We start from the raw sequence: 22,771 nt of genomic DNA, 5'->3' as shown, positions 1-22,771 counted from the left end.
CTTTTTGTTGACTAAAGCAAAATCCTTTTTATTGTTCGAAAGCTTGTCCTTTACTTTATTTTTTCCCCAAACATTATCTTGTTTTATTGTGTACCAGTAAATATCATGCCATCTCTACACCCATCCCCCCCATAACACCAATCAAATCATAAAACCATATTTCTCATTGGAGAATGTAGAATTTATTGAATATGCTTAATGGGACTGAAAGTTTTATAAATGGATTTCTATTTTTGTTTCTTTAAAAGGAGCAGCGAGCAATAGGCTTCGCCCATCTCGTTTGTATGGATCAGCAAATGTAAACAGGTGCGGCATCCCTAGTAGGGGCCTGGGGATGTTGAAAGCTTAATGTGACTAGATATGTAATCAATCAATCAATCAATCAATCAATCAGAACAGAGCTGGAAGGGACCTCAGAGGTCTTCTACTCTAGCCTATACCCTATACCATTTCAGACAAGAGACTGTCCAGTCTCTTCTTCAAAACCTCCAGTGATGAAGCACCCAAAACTTCTGGAGGCAAGCTGTTCCACTGGTTAATTGTCCTCACTGTTAGGGAGTTTCTCCTTAATTCCAGGTTGCTTCTCTCCTTGGTTAATTTCTATCCATTGTTTCTTGCCCTGCCCTTTGGTGCTTTGGAAATAGACCCCTTCTTCCTTGTGGCAGCCTCTCAGATACTGGAATCCTGCTGTCATGTCCTCCCCCTCCTTTTTTTCTCTTGACTAGCCCAGTGGTAGTCAACCTGGTCCCTATCGCCCACTCCTGGGCGTTCCAGCTTTCATGGTGGGCGGTAGGGGTTTACTGTAACTCTGCTTTATAAATTTTATAAAGTAAAGTAACTTCCCTACTTTATAAATCACCATTACAGTGGAACTGGTGGGCGGTTAGAAAATTTTAATACTACCAGAGATACAAAAGTGGGCGGTAGGTATAAAAAGGTTGACTACCCCTGGACTAGCCAAACCCAAATCCTGCACCGTTCTTCATACATTTTAGTCTCCAGGCCTGTAATCATCTTAGTTGCTCTTCTTTGCACTTTTTCCAAAGTCTCAACATCTTTTTGGTAATGTGGTGACCAAAACTGGATGCTGTATTCTAGGTGTGGCCTTATTAAGGCTTTATAAAGTAGTATTAATACTTCACGTATTTTTGATGCCATGCCTCTGTTTATACAACCAAGCATTGTATTAGCTTTTTTGGCGGTGGCTGCGCCCTGCTGACTCATATTTAAGTGATCGTCCACTAGGACTCCAAAGTCCCTCTCACAGTTACTGCATTTGAGCCAAGTTTCACCTAATCTGTACTTGTACCTTTGGTTTTCCTGCCCAGGTGTAAAATCTTGCTTTTCTCCACATAGAATTTCAGTTTGTTGGATAGGGCCCATTGTTCAAGTCTGTCAAGATCTTTGTGGATCTTGAACTCGACTCCTCTCATCTGCAAATTGGACGAGTTCCCTTTCTATTCCTTCACCTTAGTCATTTATGAAGATATTGAAAAGTGTTTGGCCTAAGACGGAACCTTGTGGTACTCCCCTGCTTACTTGCCTCAATGTAGATGTAGCTGTCAGCATTCCAAATACCATGTAGAATCAAATCAGAATCGAAGGCAAAACTATGCTTAAGGTTCCAATTTAATAAAGCAGGCATGTTGGCACATAGCTGTGGGGATCCCAACTCTGGAAGTTACATCAGAATCCCACCCAGTTAAAAGTTCATGATCTTGTCCCCACACCCACAGTCCATCACATGGTCCAATCTCCTTCTTCCACACTGGCGTCCATGCCCAGCTTCTTCTGGTCAGGTGTACTGGTGCGGAGAACAAAGGATGACCTTGACTTCTAGCAAAGAATGAAAAACAATACATTCCAAAATCCTATTCCTTCTAATCCCCCCTCCCATTGACTATACTTAAAGAAACAGCATAATGAAATAAGAGAAAGTGTGGAAGGCCAAAATTCTAAAAGAAATATAAATGCAGGCCTGACAGGAGTATCATTAAGAGTTACACATTGAGTACACTTTGTCAATCAGTTACAAATCCATCTGGTGGTGATGCTATCTATCTCACACTTTTCAAGTTTACCAGAAGTAGTAGTAGAAGAAGAAGAAGTAGGTTGTGGTCTACTTTGTCAAATGCCTTGCTGAAATCTAAATATATTATGTCTATAGTATTTCGCTGGTCTATTAATTTAGTTACTTTGTCAAAGAATGAAATAAGATTGGTTTGGCATGATCTTTTTTTTTTTAACAAATCCGTGCTGGCTAATAGTTATAACTTGGTTTGGGTATAACTCTATGAAGGGCAACGTGCTCATTTAAAAAGCCTAATTAATCGAAGCAATCAAAAAAAAGTTTGCAGGGTGATGAAGGCCTCGTATAATTAAGACAAAACAATCACAATGGCACACCATGCACTTGACATTTAATATACATTTATTGAGTATTGACTACAGGAACGTTGCATGTAGTTTTTGTGCTTTCGTAGATCTGCTGATGAAAATGCTCTACTTGAAAATCTAAATTTCCCCTTCTTTTTTTTTCCAGGAATGGAGGAAGCTAGTTTGTGCCTTGGTGTTTCTTCAGCAGGACCAGAATCCGAGGCCCACCTCAACAGCTCCTTGCTCAATGGCCGGTATTCAATGAGTCAGAAGTTGCACCAGATCACTTCCCAGCTCACCCATGCCTTTCCTGAGCTTCAGACCAGACAGAGCCCTGAGGAAAAGGCGGTGGCACTTCTAGAAGACAAGAGCCACATCTCCTTAGCCAACCAGCCTATTAGCAGTCAGATGGCCCTCTTGGCCAATCAACTCAACCGAGAAGTTGATACCAGTTTAAACGGGAGGGTAGATCTACAGCAGTTCTTAAATGGACAGAACCTAGGCATCATGTCTCAGATGAGTGACATAGAGGACGACGCTAGGAAGAACAGGAAATACCCATGTCCCCTGTGCGGGAAGCGCTTTCGTTTTAACAGCATCCTGTCACTACACATGCGCACCCATACTGGGGAGAAACCATTTAAGTGCCCCTATTGTGACCACAGAGCAGCTCAGAAGGGAAACTTGAAGATACACCTGCGTACCCACAAGCTTGGAAACCTGGGCAAAGGCCGTGGGCGGGTCCGAGAAGAGAACCGGCTCTTGCACGAGTTGGAAGAACGGGCCATCCTGAGGGACAAGCAGATGAAAAGCAGCCTTCTGCAACCCAGGCCTGATGTCAAAGTCCACCCTCACACTCAGCCTGTCCCTCTGGCTAATTGCAACATACCCATGTCCACAAACCACAACACCCCTGATATGTCTAACCCGGTTCCCTCTCCGAAACCTGCCAGCCTCCAGGAAGAAGTGGTTGCCACGGCTGCTGGCTTTAGATGTACTTTTTGCAAAGGGAAGTTCAAGAAACGGGAGGAGCTGGACCGCCACATCCGCATCCTCCACAAGCCTTACAAGTGTACTTTGTGCGACTTCGCGGCATCCCAGGAGGAGGAGCTGATCAGCCACGTGGAGAAAGCTCACATCACCGCCGAGTCCGCTCAGGGCCAGGGTTCCAATGGAAACGGGGAGCAAGCGGCCAATGAGTTCCGGTGCGAAGTGTGCGGCCAGGTCTTCAGCCAAGCCTGGTTCCTGAAGGGCCACATGAGGAAGCACAAGGACTCCTTTGAGCACTGTTGCCAAATCTGCGGGAGGCGCTTCAAGGAGCCGTGGTTCCTCAAGAACCACATGAAAGTCCACCTGAATAAGTTGTCGGTGAAGAACAAACCCCCCAGTGATGCAGAGGTCCCCATGCCTGTGGGGAGCATGTCCCAGGAAGCTCACGCCAACCTGTACTCCAGATACTTGTCCTGTCTGCAGAGTGGTTTCCTGCCCCCAGACAAAGCTGGCCTCGGCGAGCAGAACCCAGCTTACAGTAAAGGGGATTTGCCCATGAAAGAACGCGAAGTCCTGGGCAAGCTCCTGTCTCCTATTGCTAGCCTCGGACACAGTCTTGCTGAAGGGGACAAGCATTCCTTATTGGGTTGTCTTAACCTTGTGCCTCCACTCAAATCGAGCTGCATAGAGAGGCTGCAGGCTGCCGCCAAAGCTGCTGAGATGGACCCTGTGAACAGCTACCAAGCTTGGCAGCTCATGGCGAGGGGAATGGCCGTGGAACATGGCTTCTTGACGAAAGAGCACCAGATTCAGCGGAGCCACGAAGACCCCTTGGCAAACGCCGGAGTTCTGTTTGATAAGGAGAAGCGGGAGTACGTGTTAGTAGGAGCAGATGGTTCCAAGCAGAAAATGCCTGCTGATTTGGTTCACAGCACTAAAATGGGCAATCAGAGAGACTTGTCAAACAAACTGGACCCTTTGGAAGGGAGCAGGGATTTCCTGCCTCACGGTATGAATCCGGGGCTCGACTACAACATGCAGAGTCACGGCGGTACCAAGGAGAAGCCCACCGAGTGTCCCGACTGCGGGAGAGTCTTCAGAACCTACCACCAAGTGGTGGTTCATTCCAGAGTCCACAAGAGGGACAGGAAGGCGGAAGAGGAGATCCTCCAGGGGAGCATCGATGAGCGCCGTGGGTCTGGAAGCGATCAGGAATCCCAGTCCGTCAGCCGATCAACCACGCCCGGCTCCTCCAACATCACTGAGGAAAGCGGGATGGGCGGAGGCCTCTCGCAGACAGGAAGTGCTCAGGAAGACAGTCCCCATCCATCTTCACCTTCTTCCTCAGGTACGTCCGCTTTCCGTATTGTGCCTCCTCTTTGAAGGGCTCCCAAATTGCACCCGTTGCAGACAGTAACCGCCATGTTCGCTTAGCGACCATAGTGATTCGCTTACCAACTGCTGCAAAAAGCTTATAAAATCACATGTGGCATTGCAGTGACCCACTTAATGACCAGAGCAACCTACAATGACTGTAATTCTGGATTCATTTATGGCCATAAGCTGAGGACTTTCTATATTATATTGCTTTCATCTTACTGTACTAATTTGGACCAAAGCAAATCTATCTGGCTGTACAGAGTAATTTCTCATCCTCTAGCCTCACCAGCCGTTTCTGTTTGATAAATCCTTTTACCATGAGATAAAGTTTATTTATATGGTCAAACGTGGGGTACACTTAAGGCTGGGAGCCCCAAGTTCTGATTTAACAGAGATTGAGAATCATGGGAAGGATTCATTAGAAAGGAATCAATTTCCCATTGATGATTTTTGTCTTCCCCAATCATTTTAAACCTTATAAAATCATGTTTTAAAAATATCCCATTGAACCTGCTGTGCACAAAAGAGCAAAGCAAAGTAATATTTCATTTAAGCCTTCAACAACATTGAGCCTTATTGGCAAATATATATATTTTTTTTAAAAAAAAGAAAGGTAAGATTTCTGGCCTCATCTCTCATTTCTAGACTCTTGAACTAATGGATAGTAAATTGAAAGTTATATCTCCAGCCCTTTTTATAACAAAAGCACCTCACTAATATTGTAATCATTCTGCAGACCTAACAACGGAGGAAATCATGCCATAACAAATACTCTGTTACTAATGGCAACATTGATTTCTGCAATCAGCCATTAAGTCTAGAAAATGAAAGACAGTTCGAGAGGCCTTTAGGCATTACATTGCCCACTGTTAAAGATCTGATAGCAGGCTGTTCTTTTTTTTTGGTGCTCAACCCCCTCCCTGGCTTTCAATAAATATTTTAGCATTGAAGGCAATCCACTGTTACAGTTATTAAGTAGGTGCCAGTTTATTTTTGCCACTCTTGTCATGCTCCAGTATCCTCCATTTCTGAGACCAGATTTATATAAAAGAGTTTGGGGAGGTGGCTTATAATAAATGTGTAAGCCAACCCCCCCACTCCCCATATACACTTCTTAAGACCTATAAATCTGTCTTCTGCATTCCACAAATTCCTATAGTGATTAACACTGTTGTTTAAATACCCAGGAAACCCTCCGACAGCTCTTAGAATTCTGACCTCCTGTACAATATATTTGTCATCAAAGACATGCAGAAATCCTATGCAGGGAGGAGAGGACTGGTTTTTATACCATCTAGTAGCTTGGATTGCTTTAAGGGGATTCAAATTCCAGTAGGAAAAGATTGCCGTGCCATCCAAGGAGTGTTTGCCAATGTTTTGAACATATGAGTCGAGTGGGTGCAGAAGCATGATCTTGCTGTCCCTTCTGGAGCATTGGTGTCCCAGAAGTTGCCCAAAGAATTAGAATCAGAATATTCAATATCAGAATAGAGATTCAATCAATCAATAGCAATAGCACTTAGACTTATATACAGCTTTACCGTGATTTACAGTGCAAATACAGTGATTTACAGCCCTGTCTAAGTGGTTTACAGAGTCAGCATCTTGCCCCCGACAATCTGGGCCCTCATTTTATTGACCTCGGAAGGATGGAAGGCTGAGTCAACTTTGAGTCTGGTGAGATTCGAACTGCCAAATTTTAGGTAGTCAGCAGTCACCAGAAACAGGCGGCAGTACTGCACTCTAACCACTGCGCCACCAAGGCTCATATCAATCAATCAATCAATCATCAGAATTGAGTTGGAAGGGACCTTGGAGGTCTTCCAGTCCAGCCCCCTGCTCAAGCAGGAGATCCTATACCATTTCAGACAAGCAACTGTACAGTCTCTTCTTAAAAACCTCCAGTAATGAAACACCCACAACTTCTGAAGGCAAGCTGTTCCACTGGTTAATTGTCCTCACTGTTAGGGAGTTTCTCCTTAATTCCAGGTTGCTTCCTTCCTTGATTAATTTCCATCCATTGTTTCTTGTCTTGCCTTTTGGTGCTTTGGAAATTGACCCACTCTTCTTTGTGGCAGCCTCTCAGATACTGGAATACTGCTATCATGTCCCCCTGTAGTCCTTCTTTTTTCTAGACTAGACAAACCCAAATTCTGCACCGTTCTTCGTACATTTTAATCTCCAGGCCTGTAATCATCTTAGTTGCTCTTCTTTGCACTTTTTCCAAAGTCTCAACATCTTTTTTGTAATGTGGTGACCAAAACTTTGGAAAATAAGTTGGCTCCCTCTTCTTTGTGGCAGCTTCTCAAATACTGGGATACTGCTATCCTGTCCCCCCTAGTCCTTCTTTTCTCTAGACTAGCCAAACCCAAATCCCGAAACCGTTCTTCCTATGTTTTAGTCTCCAGGCCTTTAATCATCTTAGTTGCTCTTCTTTGCACTTTTGATCAAGATACTTGTTAGCACAGTGTTTCTCCACCTGAGCAACTTTAAGATGTGCGAACTGCAACTCCCATTCTGAATGGGGAACTGTGGGAGTTTCAGTCCAGGGTTTAACAGAATTACAAAGTTGGAAGAGGCCTTACAGGTATTCTAGTCCAAACCCCTGCTCAGGCAGGAGACCCCATACAGTTCCAGACAAATTGTCATCCAATCTCGTTTGGCTTCTTCTGTTCCTTTCTGGTTTAATCTGGGCCAGAACAATATCGGGTTTTGAGCATCAATCAAACACATTGCTCTCCTCCTCCCCCCATCCCATAACTATCAGGTCTTTGAGATAGTCCAGATAAGAAGCACCAACTAAGACTACTAACACTGCCTCCATTGTAAGGTTTCTCCAACCTTCCCTCCTTTGGACTCAAATGTAATTTATCAGAGCGGTGTCTACGTTGGGTTCTTTCTCCTGCCTCCCAAGGTCATTCTCTCATGCCACTACAATAGCTCAGGGATGGGCAGCTGTGCTTGACAGATGTTTCCAATCTCCAATTTCCATCATTCTTTGCCAGTGGTGAGAGGTGCTACAGCAGCTGCCTTTAGATGTTGTCCACCGCTGGGTAAAACCATAGATACCTGCACCACAGCAGTCTCCTGGCCAAATTAATGGTCTGTCCATCTATGAAATTGCTTGCTACACATGCCAAACACCGTCTCTAGATGCAGAGAGAAGGGTAGGAATTTTCCTGATTGAACCTCTCATCTCTGAACTGGTTTTGCCTTTTTCAAAACTGGCCAAGTCCACAGCTTTCTGAGCCTGTGGTCCATTCCAATGATTAGGAATTCTATGGTGCAAAGATCCTGACTATACATGAAAACAATTCATGCACCTTTAATCTTCTTTTACCATGGGGAATTTAGAGAATATTTTGCCTTTTAAGTTCCCTCTATTTTTTTTTAAAAAACCTGCATTTTTGGACCTTAGTCAATTTATCAGATTTGCCATTGATAAAGATGGAAGACCAGAAAGTTTAGCAACATTTATCCCATATTTGCAAACTTACGTACTAAATTTAGTTTCCACTTGTGTCAATTGGAGGAATAATTTCTAATTGTTTTCCTTGTAGCCGCCGAATAGAAATGTAGCATCTGTACGGCAAGCCATGTCATAGATGGAGAGAATACCTCCCTTCGTCCCATCAGATCGCATAGAGTAGGCCTCCTTCGAATTCCATCCGCCAGTCAGTGCCGACTGGCGACTATGCGGAGGAGAGCCTTCTCGGTTGCAGCTCCGACGCTTTGGAACGATCTCCCCGTGGAGATTCGCACCCTCACCACCATCCAGACCTTCCGCAAAGCCCTCAAGATCTGGCTATCCCGTCAGGCCTGGGGATAAGATCCTAATCTCGCCCCGCCCGAATGTTGAATGAATGTTGTGTTTTACTGATTATTTTTTCTTTATTCACATTTCTTTTGTGTCCTGTCTCACACTCCCCTTCCTATGAAATGTAAGCCGCCCTGAGCCCCCTTAGGGAAAAGGGCGGCCTATAAATGTTAATAAAACAAACAAACAAAACAAATACCAAAGTTTCAACATTTTTTTTCTGCACTCAATGGCTTGCTTTTAAATTTAACCTGACTGTCTTGCCTAATATTTCCTGTTTTGCTACAAAATTCTCAAGAAACAGTTTTAAATTGTTGCAAGACAATTGCTACCCGTGGAAGATAAATCAGCAGAAATACAAAAGATGCTTTTATTCTCACCGTTAAAGAGAAATAGCCATTGAGACACACATTCAAACATTACTACAAAAATACTGCTTAACCAATGTTTAAGCCCACAACAGGTTTCAGAACTTAATTTGCATCATTTGATTCCTTTTTATTTTTGGGTAGGGTTGTTGTTGCAAAACAGATCAGAGGGCCTGAGAAACTATTCTTTTTCAGATCTTAACCAAGGGATTCTTTTTTTTTTTTTTTTTTTGGTAAATCGGTGCTCTTAACATGACAGCGGTTTCTGAATTCATCATATTAAAAATAAAACCTTTTATACACGGTGCCTCTTAGAACAGGTCTCTAGAAGAAAGCTTACAATGAGTGGCAGAAAAGGCTTTGTTATCTGATGTAATTCTTCACAAGGCAGGATTGGGAAGCAGAGTGGCTGGCTTTTTTATTTTTTTTGAAAAAAAAAAAGGCTAGTTCAGGCTGAGAAGAAGAAAGGGTCAAGTTTGCAATCAAACAGTTATTGCAGAGATGTGTGACTGTCACTGGCTGCGCTAATGTGGTATGCAGCTGTTTGTTATGTGAGTAAAAGAATGTTTGAATCAGTGAACATGTGAAAACGGCTCCAGTGGACCAGAAAATGTGTTTGTTCTTTGACTCTCTAAATTGCCACGAACTAAGCTGAAGAGCCACTGCTAAAACCCGGACCTTTCAACAAATGAAGAGGTCATATTTTCTCGGAGGAAAAATGGACAAAATTGGTCAGATATCATTTCCTTCTCTTGCAGCCTTTGCTTGTTGTTGTTGTTGTGGCTTGTAAAAAAAATTGGCACTAGCTGTTGCTCTTTGCTCACGAGGCAGAGGGAAGCGCACACAAAATATGAGCCACTTGTTGATGGCACCTCACTGTAACCTCATTACTGAGGAGTAAATCCTATTGATTTCAACAAATCGGCGTTGGACTCGTTGCCTGTTGAAGCTAGACAAGTTTTGAAAGGGGCTACTTGAGGTAAATTTAGAATTCTTTATTGGCCAACTGTGATTGGACACACAAGAGAATTTGTCTTTGGTGCTTATGCTCTCAGTGTACATAAAAAGACAAGATACATTTGTCAAGAATCATAGCACTTAATGATAGTCATCGGGTACAAATAAGCAATCAGGAAACAATCAATATCAATATAAATCGTAAGGATACGAGCAACAAAGTTACAGTCCTGCAGTCATAAGCGGGAGGAGATGGGTCATAGGAACGATGAGAAGATTAATAGTAATAGTAATGCAGCCTTAGTGAATGGTTTGACAGTGGTGAAGGAATTATTTGTTTAGCAGAGTGATGGCGTTCGAGGGGAAACTGTTGTGTCTAGTTGTCTTGGTGTGCAGTGCTCTAGTGTGTCGTTTTGAGGGTAGGAGTTGAAACAATTTATGTCCAATTTCTCCAGATTATCCAGGTTTCCAGGACATAAACTGGGAACGCCTTAGCTTAACACAGATCAGTCTTAAAGAGATAATCTCTTGATTATTTGCACCATCCATTTCTCAATCAGAACAAGTTAGTTTTATGAACTTTGAAAGCCACGCATACTGGATGCTTGGGGCAAAGGGGGAGAAACGGGGTCTGCCTTCGCGCTCATGTGCAGGAAAGGGCAGCTACTGTGTTGTGTTAGTTTCTGAAATCTGTGCCAGAAACTCTCAGCAGACCGAGAACCACATACCCCAAGTAGAGGGCTGTTTCTCTGGGATTCTTTGCGAAGGCTATTTTTTTGCTCAGGAATTGGCAAACAGAATAATTAAAACTTAATGTTGTAAGAAATGATACTGTTCGTTGTTAACTAGTCGAGTCGCTATACCTTCCGCATTTGCCTATAATTTTGGTGTGGAGATAATTGAAGTCTTGATAGTATGAAAGGGGTAATTGAATGCACTGACCCTCCAGTTCATTAAATAAAGTAGGCTAAGTTGCATGATCAATGGAAACTACAAAGATGGTGGTTTTTTTTTTTTTAAAAAAGAGAGAATAAAAAGAAAGGGGGGGGGGGAGAGAAGGAAAGTAAAATAACATGATCTATAATAATTTATTCTTGCCCATAGTACTTTGTGTTGACTTTGGCACAAAATGTTTGATCAGCTGGTTTGGATCCTTTCAAGTGTTTCTCTCCCTCCGCCCAATTCTTTCCTATGGCAGCGAACTCTTCCTCCAACAATGCGATTCAGCCTATATTTATGCCATTGACAGAGGATATAAAAAAAAGCTTTTGTATTGGACAGTGTTTCAAAGATGCTGGACAGAAAATGTTATGTTGCCAATTTCTTTCCGTTTCTCTATCTATCTATCTTCCTTCCTTCCTTCCTTCCTTCCTTCCTTCCTTCCTTCCTTCCTTTCTTCTATCCTTTTCCTTCTTTATGTATTTCTGTCTTTCTTTCTTTCTGTCTTTCTTTCTGTCTGTCTTTCTTTCTGTCTTTCTTTCTTTCTTTCTGTCTGTCTTTCTTTCTTTCTGTCTGTCTGTCTTTCTTTCTTTCTGTCTTTCTATCTTTCTTTCTGTCTGGATGGCTTTCTGTCTTTCTTTCTGTCTATCTTTCTTTCCTTCCTTTCTTCCCTACCTCCTTCTCTCTCTCCTTCCTTCCTTCTATCCTTTTCTTTCTTTCTTTCTTTCTTTCTTTCTTTCTTTCTTTCTTTCTGTCTTTCTTTTTCTTTCTGTCTTTCTTTCTGTCTTTCTGTCTTTCTTTCTTTCTTTCTTTCTTTCTTTCTCCATCAAAAGTTCTACGTGGACAAAAAAAACAGGCAGAAAATTTAAAGCTGAGGATTAAGATCTTCATTTTTTCTTTCCTTTTTCTTTTTTTGCTTGTGCATTCCAATTGTTCTTAAAATATTTGGCAATGTCAATTAGTAACTGAGCAGAGTTAGCTGATGAACACAATTTTCCACAAGACTGAGCACCCTATTGTAGTCGAGCTAACAGCAGCTTTCTGAGGTCATTATCATTCTCGGCTAGTTTTGCCCAGCTGCTTCATGCAGCAAAAGCCAAACTTTATACTGGAGCTTTGGGATGGCACGCAGCAACAGGGGGCTGGAAAAAGGAGGAGTGGGAAGTTGGCAAAGAAGCTTAAAAAGCACACACACAAATAAAAATAAAATACACTTGGAGGAAAGAGAATGTCAGTGTTTCTAGGTATTTTTGAGGAGGTCTTGTTTCTGAGCTCAGATTCTCTCTCAGCTGATGCTTTTCCCCTCAGTGAATCTTGTTTGATCTTGGACAAGTTGAAGCTACATTGCATTTTTTGGTTGCTTTGTGAACCTGGATGGATAAAGGTAAAGGTTTCCTCTGCCTGGTTGTGTATGAATCTAAGGGACATCTCTGTTTCTCAGTTGAGGGAGCAAGTGTCTGAAAACATTTCTGTGGTCATGTGGCCATTTGTTGAAGCACACGGAAAGCCATTACCTTCCCACCAAAGTGGTACCTATTTATCTACTTGCACTTGCATTCTTTGGAACCGCTAGATTGACAGGAGCTGAGGTAAGAAAACAGGAGCTCATCCCATCGTACAGCTCTCGGGTCTCAAACCTGGGCTGCCAGCTTTCCAAGTTCAGCATCTTTAGATTATGGCAAAAGGAGAACTATCCCACCTGAAACAACCCACCTTCATCTGAACATTTTCATCGTCTTCAATGATGGTTGGGCATCTGCATTAATAACGCATGTGTGTTGGCTTCTGTTGCAGTGCTTCTCAACCACATTGTACAATAAGAGTTCAACTCTCAGAATTTTGCAGCCAAACTTCTGGGATTCCACAGACATCTTAAAATTGATGAGGTTGACAAATACTGCTTTACAGAAAAGCAGACCCATAGAGCCATCCAGAGAGGCAGATGATAGATAGTTTTGTGGATACAGCTAACTGTATTTACTATATATACTTCATGGGAGGTTCATATAAGAGCAGAGGTGGCGCAGTGGGTAGAGTGCAGTACTGCAGGCTACTTCAGCTGACTGTTATATGCAGTTCGGCGGTTCAAATCTCACCGGCTCAAGGTTAACTGAACCTTCCATCTTTCCAAGGTGGGTGAAAGGAGCACCCAGACTGTTGGGGGCAATATGCTGACTCTGTAAAACCGCTTAGAGAGGGCCCTATGAAGCTGTATATAAGTCTAACTGCTATAAGAACAATTCTAGTTATTTGCCATTTTATCTGATTCCTTGATATAAGAACTAGAATTGTTCTCAGATGACTTCCCATGATTTCTATGCAAGACAATAGATTAACCAGCAGAAGGAAGAATTTTTCTAGGGCTACAACCAGGAAGCTAAAATTGCAAGCAAGGTTTGTTGGTGAGTATGACCTTTTGAAGTTCATCAAAAACACAGAACATAGCAAGAACGTATTCTTATTCATTTCTTAGACTTCTAAACTACCTCAAGAACCTCTCCAAAGTGTTTACTATGAATATAAAATAGTCGCAATATTATGCAACAATGTGTTTGTTTGTGTGCCTTCAAAACAATATTCCTTTCCTTTTTTCCCTTTCCTTTCCCTTCCCTTCTCTTCCTTCTTCCTTTTCTTTCCCCTCCCTTCCCTTTTCCTCCTTTCCTTTCTTTTCCCTATTGTCCCTTCCTTCCTTTTCTTTTCTGTTCCTTTCCTTCCCTATCTTCCCTTCCCTTCCCCTCTTTTCCCCCCAGGGAGAGAGAAAGAGAGGAAAAAAAGAGAACGAATTTATGCCAGGAAATAATTAAGAGTGTTAAAATTTAAAAGCAGCATGCAGTGAACCCTAGGTTGCTTTGATTGGCAAAATATTCTTAGGAAGAGGTGACAAACAATTTGGGGGAAATTAAAAAGATTCACTCGCTGTACAATGGTCCTTCAGATTATTTGAGTTGTGGCTGTTTTGGGGACCACGGTTGCTGATTATTTGTTTGTCTCCTTTGGTGTCAGGTTGACTGGGATGCAAAGCTGCACTTCTTTTAAAGCTCAGCTGTTATAACTGAACGCCATATGTAGCTTTCTGGTGCCCGATATGGAACGCCGTACATGCTGCTCCATGTTTGCAAGAGATTTAGAGAAGCTTGAACGCTGGGTATGAAAGCTGTGTGCATCTAAGGCATTGGGGAAAGCACTTCCTTGGCTCAGGTTCAGCTTTTTGTTTCTTACATAACGTCCATCAATGGCAGAAGCCGAGGAGAAATTGCTTAACCGGGGAAGGCAAAAGGTCTGTTTAGCCTAGTGCTCTGTTTCCAAGGGTGACCAACCAGATGTTGCTGGGAAGGTCACAAGCAGGATGTCATGTCAGATGCCAAACCCCTCTCATTAGTTTCCAAAACCCAATCATTCGACAGATTGTGGAAGTTGTTGTGGGGTACTGCAGAGGTTGCTTCCGAGCGGATAGACGAGACTGCGGTGAGAATCTTTGGAAATCCCTCTTTCTCAAGGTACGAGAGGCAAGGACAATGATCAAGCTACATATTGGATTTGTTAATAGGGCATCATCCAATGAAGCCATTCATCCAATTGTGGCATCAGGCTATTTCCTGCAATCTGTTTGCATTGCTGAGGAAGTTGTATCTATTATATCTCTTGGTTCCATCTCTGATCATTTTCACTTCTATTTCAATCCAGATATGAATACAGGGAATCCCAGGGGTGCTGGGCTGCTATTGGTTCGCCTAGCTTTGGGAGAACCAGCAACAAATATTATGGTCAATTCAGAGAACCTCCAAATATCACTCCTGGCTGGGTTAGATTGAGAGTAACTTTGGGAAGACTAGTATAGTTGCTGAAAGACAGCACAATGGTGCTACTAATAGGCAGGAAGTACAAGAAGATTCCTGTTTAAATTTTCATTACTAGTTATTTAAGGATAGTACCAAAAATATTTCACTGTCACCATATGATGTTTCTAAATATAGCAACTATGAATCAGATACCTACTGTAGAATGCATTATAAAAATAACGCTATAATATGTTCGTGCTTAGATCTGTATTTAGAGTTTTTAAAAACCACCAAGATACAATCTGTTTTTCCTCAGCATCACAGTGGGGTCTGATTGAAAGAAGCCTGAAGTATTTTATTGTTATTTATTTAAAAACACAGATAGGTCCATTTTGGAGATGAATTCAAATGCCTTAAACATACAAGCATACATTAAAATGGCTCTGCTTTTTATAAAAAAGGAAAGGAAAGGAAATCAATCAAATATTAGTGGTGGAGGAACAGCACTGAAATAACCAAGAAAACAGGACAATAAGCTAAAATGTTTCTGGAGCGCCCACATTTGAGTAAAATGCCTTTGAGAAGGAGATTTTGGTGAATGTCCACTAAATAATAGCCTGTTCTAAAAAGACCCTTAGTCTTAGTCATTGCCTTGCCTGGTCTTATTTAGTCATGCAACTTACTGAATCTGGAGACAGTCTTCAGATATTGGAGGAAGCACTCGGAATGGAATATATGTGTTCTGAACTAGGCTTCCCAAGAGCATGAAGCAAACTGTTTGTCCTGACAAAAACCACTTTTATTAATCGACTGTGAATTCTGCTCATTCACATCCAGCAAAGTCTTTCGAGGGAGAGTTTACAGTCACAGACCTTATCTGGCTTGGGAGAGCTGCCAGGCTGATATCTGCAAAACTTGGCAAGGAGCCTTGGAGAGTCACGAACCAATTAAGCAAATTAATTGTCTCCTGCAAACTCCCCTCCCCTTTTGCTCCTCTTTTATTCCTCTGGGAGGGGCCATTCATTGTCCACATGTGGCCTTACTCCCAAGTCGACCCCTGTTCTTTAGCTGTTCCTTTTATCTGGCAACTCTGCACATGCGCACACTGGGAACAGGCTCCAGCTATTTGTCTGTCTCACTGGTATCTGAAGGCAGCTGATAACTGTCAGATGGCTCTGGCCTCCTCTCTGCCTCCAACACAGAGCCCTCATCAGAGCCTTCCCCAGACTCCAGGAGTGGCCCATGTTTCTCCCCAACCTCCTCACTATCCAAATCTGTGGCCAACTGTGCTGGCTGCTGGTGAGTTATAACAATATGGCCAAAGGCACTTTTTGAGAGATTTCCATTATTGAGAGCTTTGAAAAACCGAACATTGCCATTCTGATTGGAATTGGTACATAAACTGGAAACAAGTGGAGAAGAAAATTGAGGTAATACGTTCTGAATGCATAGTCACAGCAAGCTGATCTTGCAGAGTGTAGAATTTTCCTTCAGCATTTTCAGAGAAGCTTCAGAGCATGGAGAAACCTGAGGTGACTTGTTCTCTAATGACTTGATGATCAAAGCTTAGCTACCAGCCAAGGATGGCAAAAAGATGTCATACTGCTGATACTCTTGCTGCATCTAGAAGAATTGTGAGATCAAACAATGACTCCCAATTTATAAAGCTGATATTTTAGGATTAGTGTCCCATAAATCAGATGTCTAGTTTTCTTCTTTTTGTTGTTGTTAGTTGTGAAGTTGTGTCCGACCCATCGCGACCCCATGGATGATGTGCCTCCAGCCCTTCCTGTCCTCTACCATCCTCTGGAGTTCATTTAAGCTCACGCCTACTGCTTCGGTGGCTCCATCCAGCCACTTCATTCTCTGTCATCCCCTTCTTGTTTTGCCCTCAATCTTTCCCAGCATGAGGCTCTTCTCCAGTGAGTCCTTCCTTTTCATTAGGTGGCCAAAGTATTTGAGTTTCCTCTTCAGGATCTGGCCTTCTAAAGAGCAGTCAGGGTTGATCTCCTCTAAGACTGACCGGTTTGATCGCCTTGCAGTCCAAGGGACTCACAGGAGTCTTCTCCAGCACCAGAGTTCAAAGGCCTCCATTCTTTGGCGCTCAGCCTTTCTTATGGTCCAACTTTCACAGCCATATATTCCAACTGGGAAAACCATGTATAGTTGTCTATCTGTGTTTAAAGGATAGCTTCTTTTGTTGATATCAAAATTGACCCTAGAAGTATTTACATTGGAACTTCTTCCTCAAATATACACAGTGCAATTATAAGCAAATGCTTTGCATTTGCATAACGTATAGAAGGAAAGAAACCTGGACCTCGTGATCATTAATAATCTTGAGATTAAAGCAGCTTTGAATCAGAGATTTCTTAGCCCACAGCTCTAACCACAAAAACTTAAACTCATCTGGAACATCAATTTAGAAATAGCTTTTCCAAGCTACTTTTCATTTTATCATTAACTGTATTTCACTTACACTGTGCTTCTCCCATATTGGAGATGCTGATTTATTACAACATTAATTGAATGTATAATAAGTCTGCAGAAGAAGCAACATCTGGAAGTTGTTGATTACATATACCTCAAAGTCCAAGAATTCATTCAAACAAAGAAATGCTTGAATTACAATTGATGAAAGCCCAGAGTAGCCATATGATGTGGTCAGAGTATAAGTGGCCATTTAGCTAGTTTTGGGTTGCTTTGGACCTACCTAGAATCTCTAGGTATTCAGCTCTCGATGCACAAGGCTCTAGAATTAGATCCCTCATTTTTGGAACCTGGAAAAAACTAATGTTTAGCATTTTGTGTTTTTCTTAACAAACGATTGGGTTGGTATCCCAAGGGGAGTGCCCCGCTTCGACCAACTTTTTATAATGAAAACAAGGAGGCGTAGCAAACAAGTGGCTCAAGGGAAACACAGTTGCTGTTTCATCTTGCGGGATAGTTTTTTTTTTCCCCATTCAGAACAGCAAACCCGCTCAAAGGATAAGGATTACATTTCTGTGGTAGCAGCGTAGCAAAGGATTGTTGGGATGATACCTGTAAATATATAAGTGCAGGGACGGTCTCTGCCCCTCCTTTCAGAAACCACTATTCTTTTTTCTTTTCCCTCGTGGAAAAAATGATCAGGCTCAAATTATCATATTTTGAATATGTTATTAGAAGCTCCCTTGAAACTTCTATAGCCATGGGAAAAGTGGAAGGGAAGAAGAGAGGACAACAGCAGGTGGATAGACTCGATTATATTGGCAGTGTTGGAGGATCTTAAAAGACCACATTGCATTTGGGCCATTCTTGAAAAAGTTTACCTATATGCTTGTTAAGAGTTAACCCGGATTTGATGGCATATAACAATCATCATATTCTACTTATGAATTCCTATTTCCTTCAGACTCCCCTCAGGATGCCACTATAGGGCACTGCATGCCAAAACAATTAGACACAGAGACAGTTTTTTTTCCCTTGTGCCATCACTCTGCTAAACACCTAATTCCCACAGCACTGTCTTATGCCTAAAGATATTTACCCATGTAGTAGGGCTATAGTAGGGTTATTATTATTCTTTCATCTTTTTACTACTACCTCTTATTGGTATCATATTATCATTATTATTACTCTGTTGCTTTGCATGTACAGTGAGAGCTTCTGCACCAGAAACAAATCCCTTGTGCACGTAATCACATTTGGCCAATAAACCTATTCTATTCTATTCTATTCTATTCTATTCTATTCTATTCTATTCTATTCTATTCTATTCTATTCTGGGTGTGGGTGTGGGTCTAGTCTAGACTAGTCTAATCTAGTCTGTTCTGTTCTGTTCTGTTCTATTCTATTCTACCCCACCCCACCCCACCCCACCCCCACTCCACTCCACTTCACAACTCCAATACATTTGATGGAGTTCCACTATGCATTCCAAGAGAGAAATTGCTAGATTAGGCAGTTTCTACATTCTGGTGTCTTTAGCCGTGTAGTGAAGTATCCAACTCTTTTGGAAAGTAGTAAGATAGACCATGGGTGCTGCCCATGTGTGCAAAGAAAGTTTTATGTCACAGATATGCACCAGTAGATATGTTATAGACACTCAGAGTATAATGGTCAGGTGACAGAGATTTCCATTTCCCATAACTAAACATAATGAAGACTGTTTTTTTTCCCCACCCATTCAACTCCTACTACAAACCAATGTTTTGTAAGGTACCTGTTTGCCCCATTGTTATCCACGTAATGGATCTATCTTTAGGTGGACAGGTATAAAAGTAACACACACACACACACACACACTTCTGTTTTTGCAAGCTACTGTTCTAGTGTTCTGGCTTTGGCCCATGTTTTACCCAACTTGGTTGGATAATTCCACATTGGTGTGTGTCTGTTTCTCTTGGTTAAGTATATGTTGGTAAAGAAGCCATGATGGACCAGACAAAGAACAGAAATGAGCACCACAGCGTGTAATTACTCACATTTAAAAGAGGGCATCATTTGCACATCTCTGCCAGGTGTATTGAGTGGCCAAACAAGTTGTATAGTTACACTATACAATTAAAGGGTGGGTGAGCAGGTCCACTTCTATTGATGATGTTTTATTGTGTTTCCACATAATTTACATCCTTGACATGGCCCATCACTTGTTCAAATGATGACTGGTATTAGCTACCTACAGTTTTATTGGAGTTGTTCCAACTTATTAAGGCTTTTTTTCCCCACTGTGTTTTGCAACCTTAATGTGTTATTTTAGCCATATTTTCCTCCTCCTCTTTTATCTTAAACTTTTCTAAAAAGGATTGGTGGAAATTAAGCTGGTCAAGGCTATGGAATCTGGCAAATATTGCAAGTTTAAAAATACACAGACACACAAAAAACCCCCTCCCATAATCATTGTTCATCAGCTGGGTTGCCACACTCATGTAAGTATTTGAAAAGATTTTTGGCCAAATAAATAAATAAAAACAAAGCAACAAAATAGCAAAGAGGCTTACTTAAATTGTAGGATTTTTTTGGCATTCGGTAAAGGTTTAAAAACATTGTATGTTCATTATTGTTAATACTGTTTTGTTAAAGGACCAGGTAGGCGAGAATCCAAACAGAAAAATGGTAATTAATATAGTAGGGATAGATTTAGAAATGTGCTGTGATTATTTATATGTATAAAAATTTTATAAAATCAAATAAAAGAATCAAATAAAAATAAATCTTAATTTATAATATTTGATTTCTTCAACTAGGAAGCACTATTATAGGAAATTCAAGACAATTATATTCACTTATAATGGGTGCCAGTGGTGGGTTTCATTTGAAAAAGAAATAAAAATTTTGGTAAGATGTTCATTTTCAAAAATTGTTCGAACCTACTCTGTGGGTGTGGCCTCCTTTGTGGGAGTGGCTTGCCGCCCATGTGACTGGATGGGAGTGGCTTGCCACCCATGTGACCGAATATGAAGATGCTGACGACTCTTGTTAGAATTACCTTAAATTACCTCACACACAGCACTGGCATGCATAAGAATATGATGTAAACTTGTTTTTTAAAAGGCATCTTTGATTTGGGTTAAAACAACTTCAACACACGCAATGTTCTGATTGCACCACAAACGCAGGAGTCATCCTCACCTTTCACAGAGGCACTGAGTTTTATAAATACGAGCATGATAGTGTAGAATAATCATATCCAAGGACCAGTGGTGGGTTTCAAACAATTTTGGAACCTCTTCTGTAGGTGTGGCCTGCTTTCCGGGTCCACTGGTGGAACCTCTTCTAACCGATTCGGTAGATTTGACGAAGCGGTTCTACCGAATAGGTGCGAACTGGTAGGAACCCACCTCTGATGGGTGCATTTATTGACTGTTTTATGACTGAATTCCAACAAAGGTCTGTGACTTTATGTTGTCTTGTTAATTGCTGTTAGCAGAGTTTCTCCAGGAAGCATTACCCACATGGGAGTCTTTCTACTACTGCTATGCTTGGGAAATTTCAAATAGTGGTAACGCAGTAGAGGGAAAGCAAAGGAAGACTAAGGTATTTATCCTTGAGGCTAATGTCTCCTTTGCCACTCAGTGAACTTGGTGTTAAGCTTGGGTTTCCAGTGGTCCAATAACAGAATAACAGAAGAAAGGCTAGGGGTGACATGATAGCAGGTAAACTAATCAAGGAGAGAACAAACCTAGAACTAAGGAGAAATTTCCTGACAGTTAGAACAATTAATGAGTGGAACAACTTGTCTTCAGAAGTTGTGGTGCTCCAACACTGGAGGTTTTAAAGAAGAGATTGGACAACCGTTTGTCTGAAATGCTAAGGTCTCCCTGCTTAAGCAAGGCATTGGACTAGAAGACCTCCAAAAACCTTTCCAATGGTGTTATTCTGTTAGATAGAGTCAGAAGGGGTCTTGGAGGTCTTCTAGTCCAACCCCTGCTCAAGCAGGAAAGCTGGACTATACTATTTCAAACAAATGGTTGTCCGATCTCTTCTCAGACCTCCAGTGTTGGAGCGCCCACATCTTCTTGCAGGCAAGTTGTTCCACTAATAACTCTCAGGAAATGTATCCTTAGTTCTAGGTTCCTTCTCTCTTTGATTATTTTCCATTCATTGCTTCTTGTCTTGCCTTCTGGTGCTTTAAAAAATAGGATGACCCCCTCTTCTTCAGCCCAAAATACCTATTAGAACACTGCTATCATCTCACCCTTAGTCCTTTTTTTTTTCATTGGACCCACAGCTGACCTTCGACCACCATCTGTCGGCTGTGACCAGGGGGGCATTTGCCCAGGTTCGCCTGGTGCGCCAGTTGCGACCCTACCTGAACCGGGAGGCTCTCACAACAGTCACTCGAGCCCTTGTGACCTCTAGGCTGGAATACTGCAACGTGCTCTACATGGGGCTGCCCTTGAAGAGCATCCAGCGACTTCAGCTAGTCCAGAATGCGGCCGCGCGAGCGATTGTGGGTGCACCTCGGTTCGCCCACATAACACCTATCCTCCGCGAGCTGCGCTGGCTACCTGTTGATCTCCGGGTGCGCTTCAAGGTGCTACTTACCACCCATAAAGCCCTCCATGGTAGTGGATCTGGGTACTTGAGAGACCGCCTCCTGCCAATTACCTCCTCGCGACCTATTAGATCACACAGATTAGGCCTCCTCCAAGTTCCATCTGCCAGTCAGTGCCGACTGGCAACCACGCGGAGGAGAGCCTTTTCAGTAGTAGCTCCGACCCTTTGGAACGATCTCCCCGTGGAGATTCGTACCCTCACCACCCTCCAGACCTTCTGCACAGCCCTCAAGATCTGGCTATCCCGTCAGGCCTGGGGTTAAAGACTGTAATCCGTCCCCACCCGAATGATGAATGTTGTTTCTATTTTTAATTATGTATTGTTTTTTATGTCATTGTTTGTACTCCCTTTCCCCATAAGTTGTAAGCCGCCCTGAGTCCCCTTAGGGAAAAGGGCGGCCTATAAATAAACTTTTCACAATTTCACAATTCACAATTTCACAATTGATCTCCATAAGCACTTAGGGCTGAATGTTTTGCCGACTTCTATTCAAGATGCTAGTAAGTTGGTTGGTCTCAGAAGGAGAAGTGGGTGGATTTAACTCTACCTGACTCTAAGTGAATGCTTCCATAGAGCTTAGTTAATCATAGAAACACCCAGGTGAGCTGAATATGAAAGGGATTCTACTTAAAGAGTCCCTTTCATGCTTATTTAGTGCCGTTGCCTTTGTACAATAATACCTTTTTCCCAGAAGGCCTTTGAAAAAAAATGGTCACAAAATAGCACAAGAATGTGTTTATTGTGAATAAAAGTTGGAGCCATTGTTCTGATGACACCTGTAAAACATAATTATAGCTCCCATCGCTGTTTTCTCTCATATTTGGAGAGGAACATTCATTGCTTCTAATCTCAGGCGTAGAAGGTTTAGATTCCTTTAAGCAGCATCAAAGTAATGACAACAGCACGCAGCTGCTAACTGTCTTTTCCTTGTAGTTACTCACCCAGCTGTTTAGAAGGGAAGGGAGGGGGAAAGGAAAGGATTTCGGTTTTCATACCATATGGCCCAAAATGTATTTGCTATGGGTTGGTCAGCATTGCAAACTGTCATAGTACCTTTGGAAGTGACATGAGGTAGTGAATCTATGCGCCTGCACCAAAGCAAAGAGAATGACTGAATGAATGTT

The 22,771-nt window shown here is 42.1% G+C and overlaps 1 protein-coding gene across 1 annotated transcript in view; it reads left to right on the top strand.

Annotated features, from left to right (window-relative positions):
• The first annotated feature begins 2,544 nt into the window (after nucleotides 1–2,544).
• The window catches only part of ZNF536 (zinc finger protein 536), a 259,457-nt gene continuing 239,230 nt past the window's right edge, over nucleotides 2,545–22,771 (top strand). The window contains 1 exon segment of the mRNA XM_032231130.1: nucleotides 2,545–4,714. Within this exon segment, the coding sequence (XP_032087021.1) occupies nucleotides 2,545–4,714 (2,170 nt within the window).

Source organism: Thamnophis elegans, chromosome 14 (genome assembly GCF_009769535.1).
Source record: "Thamnophis elegans isolate rThaEle1 chromosome 14, rThaEle1.pri, whole genome shotgun sequence".
Taxonomy (NCBI): Eukaryota; Metazoa; Chordata; class Lepidosauria; order Squamata; family Colubridae; genus Thamnophis; species Thamnophis elegans.
This window is presented reverse-complemented; position numbering and strand designations above follow the sequence as displayed.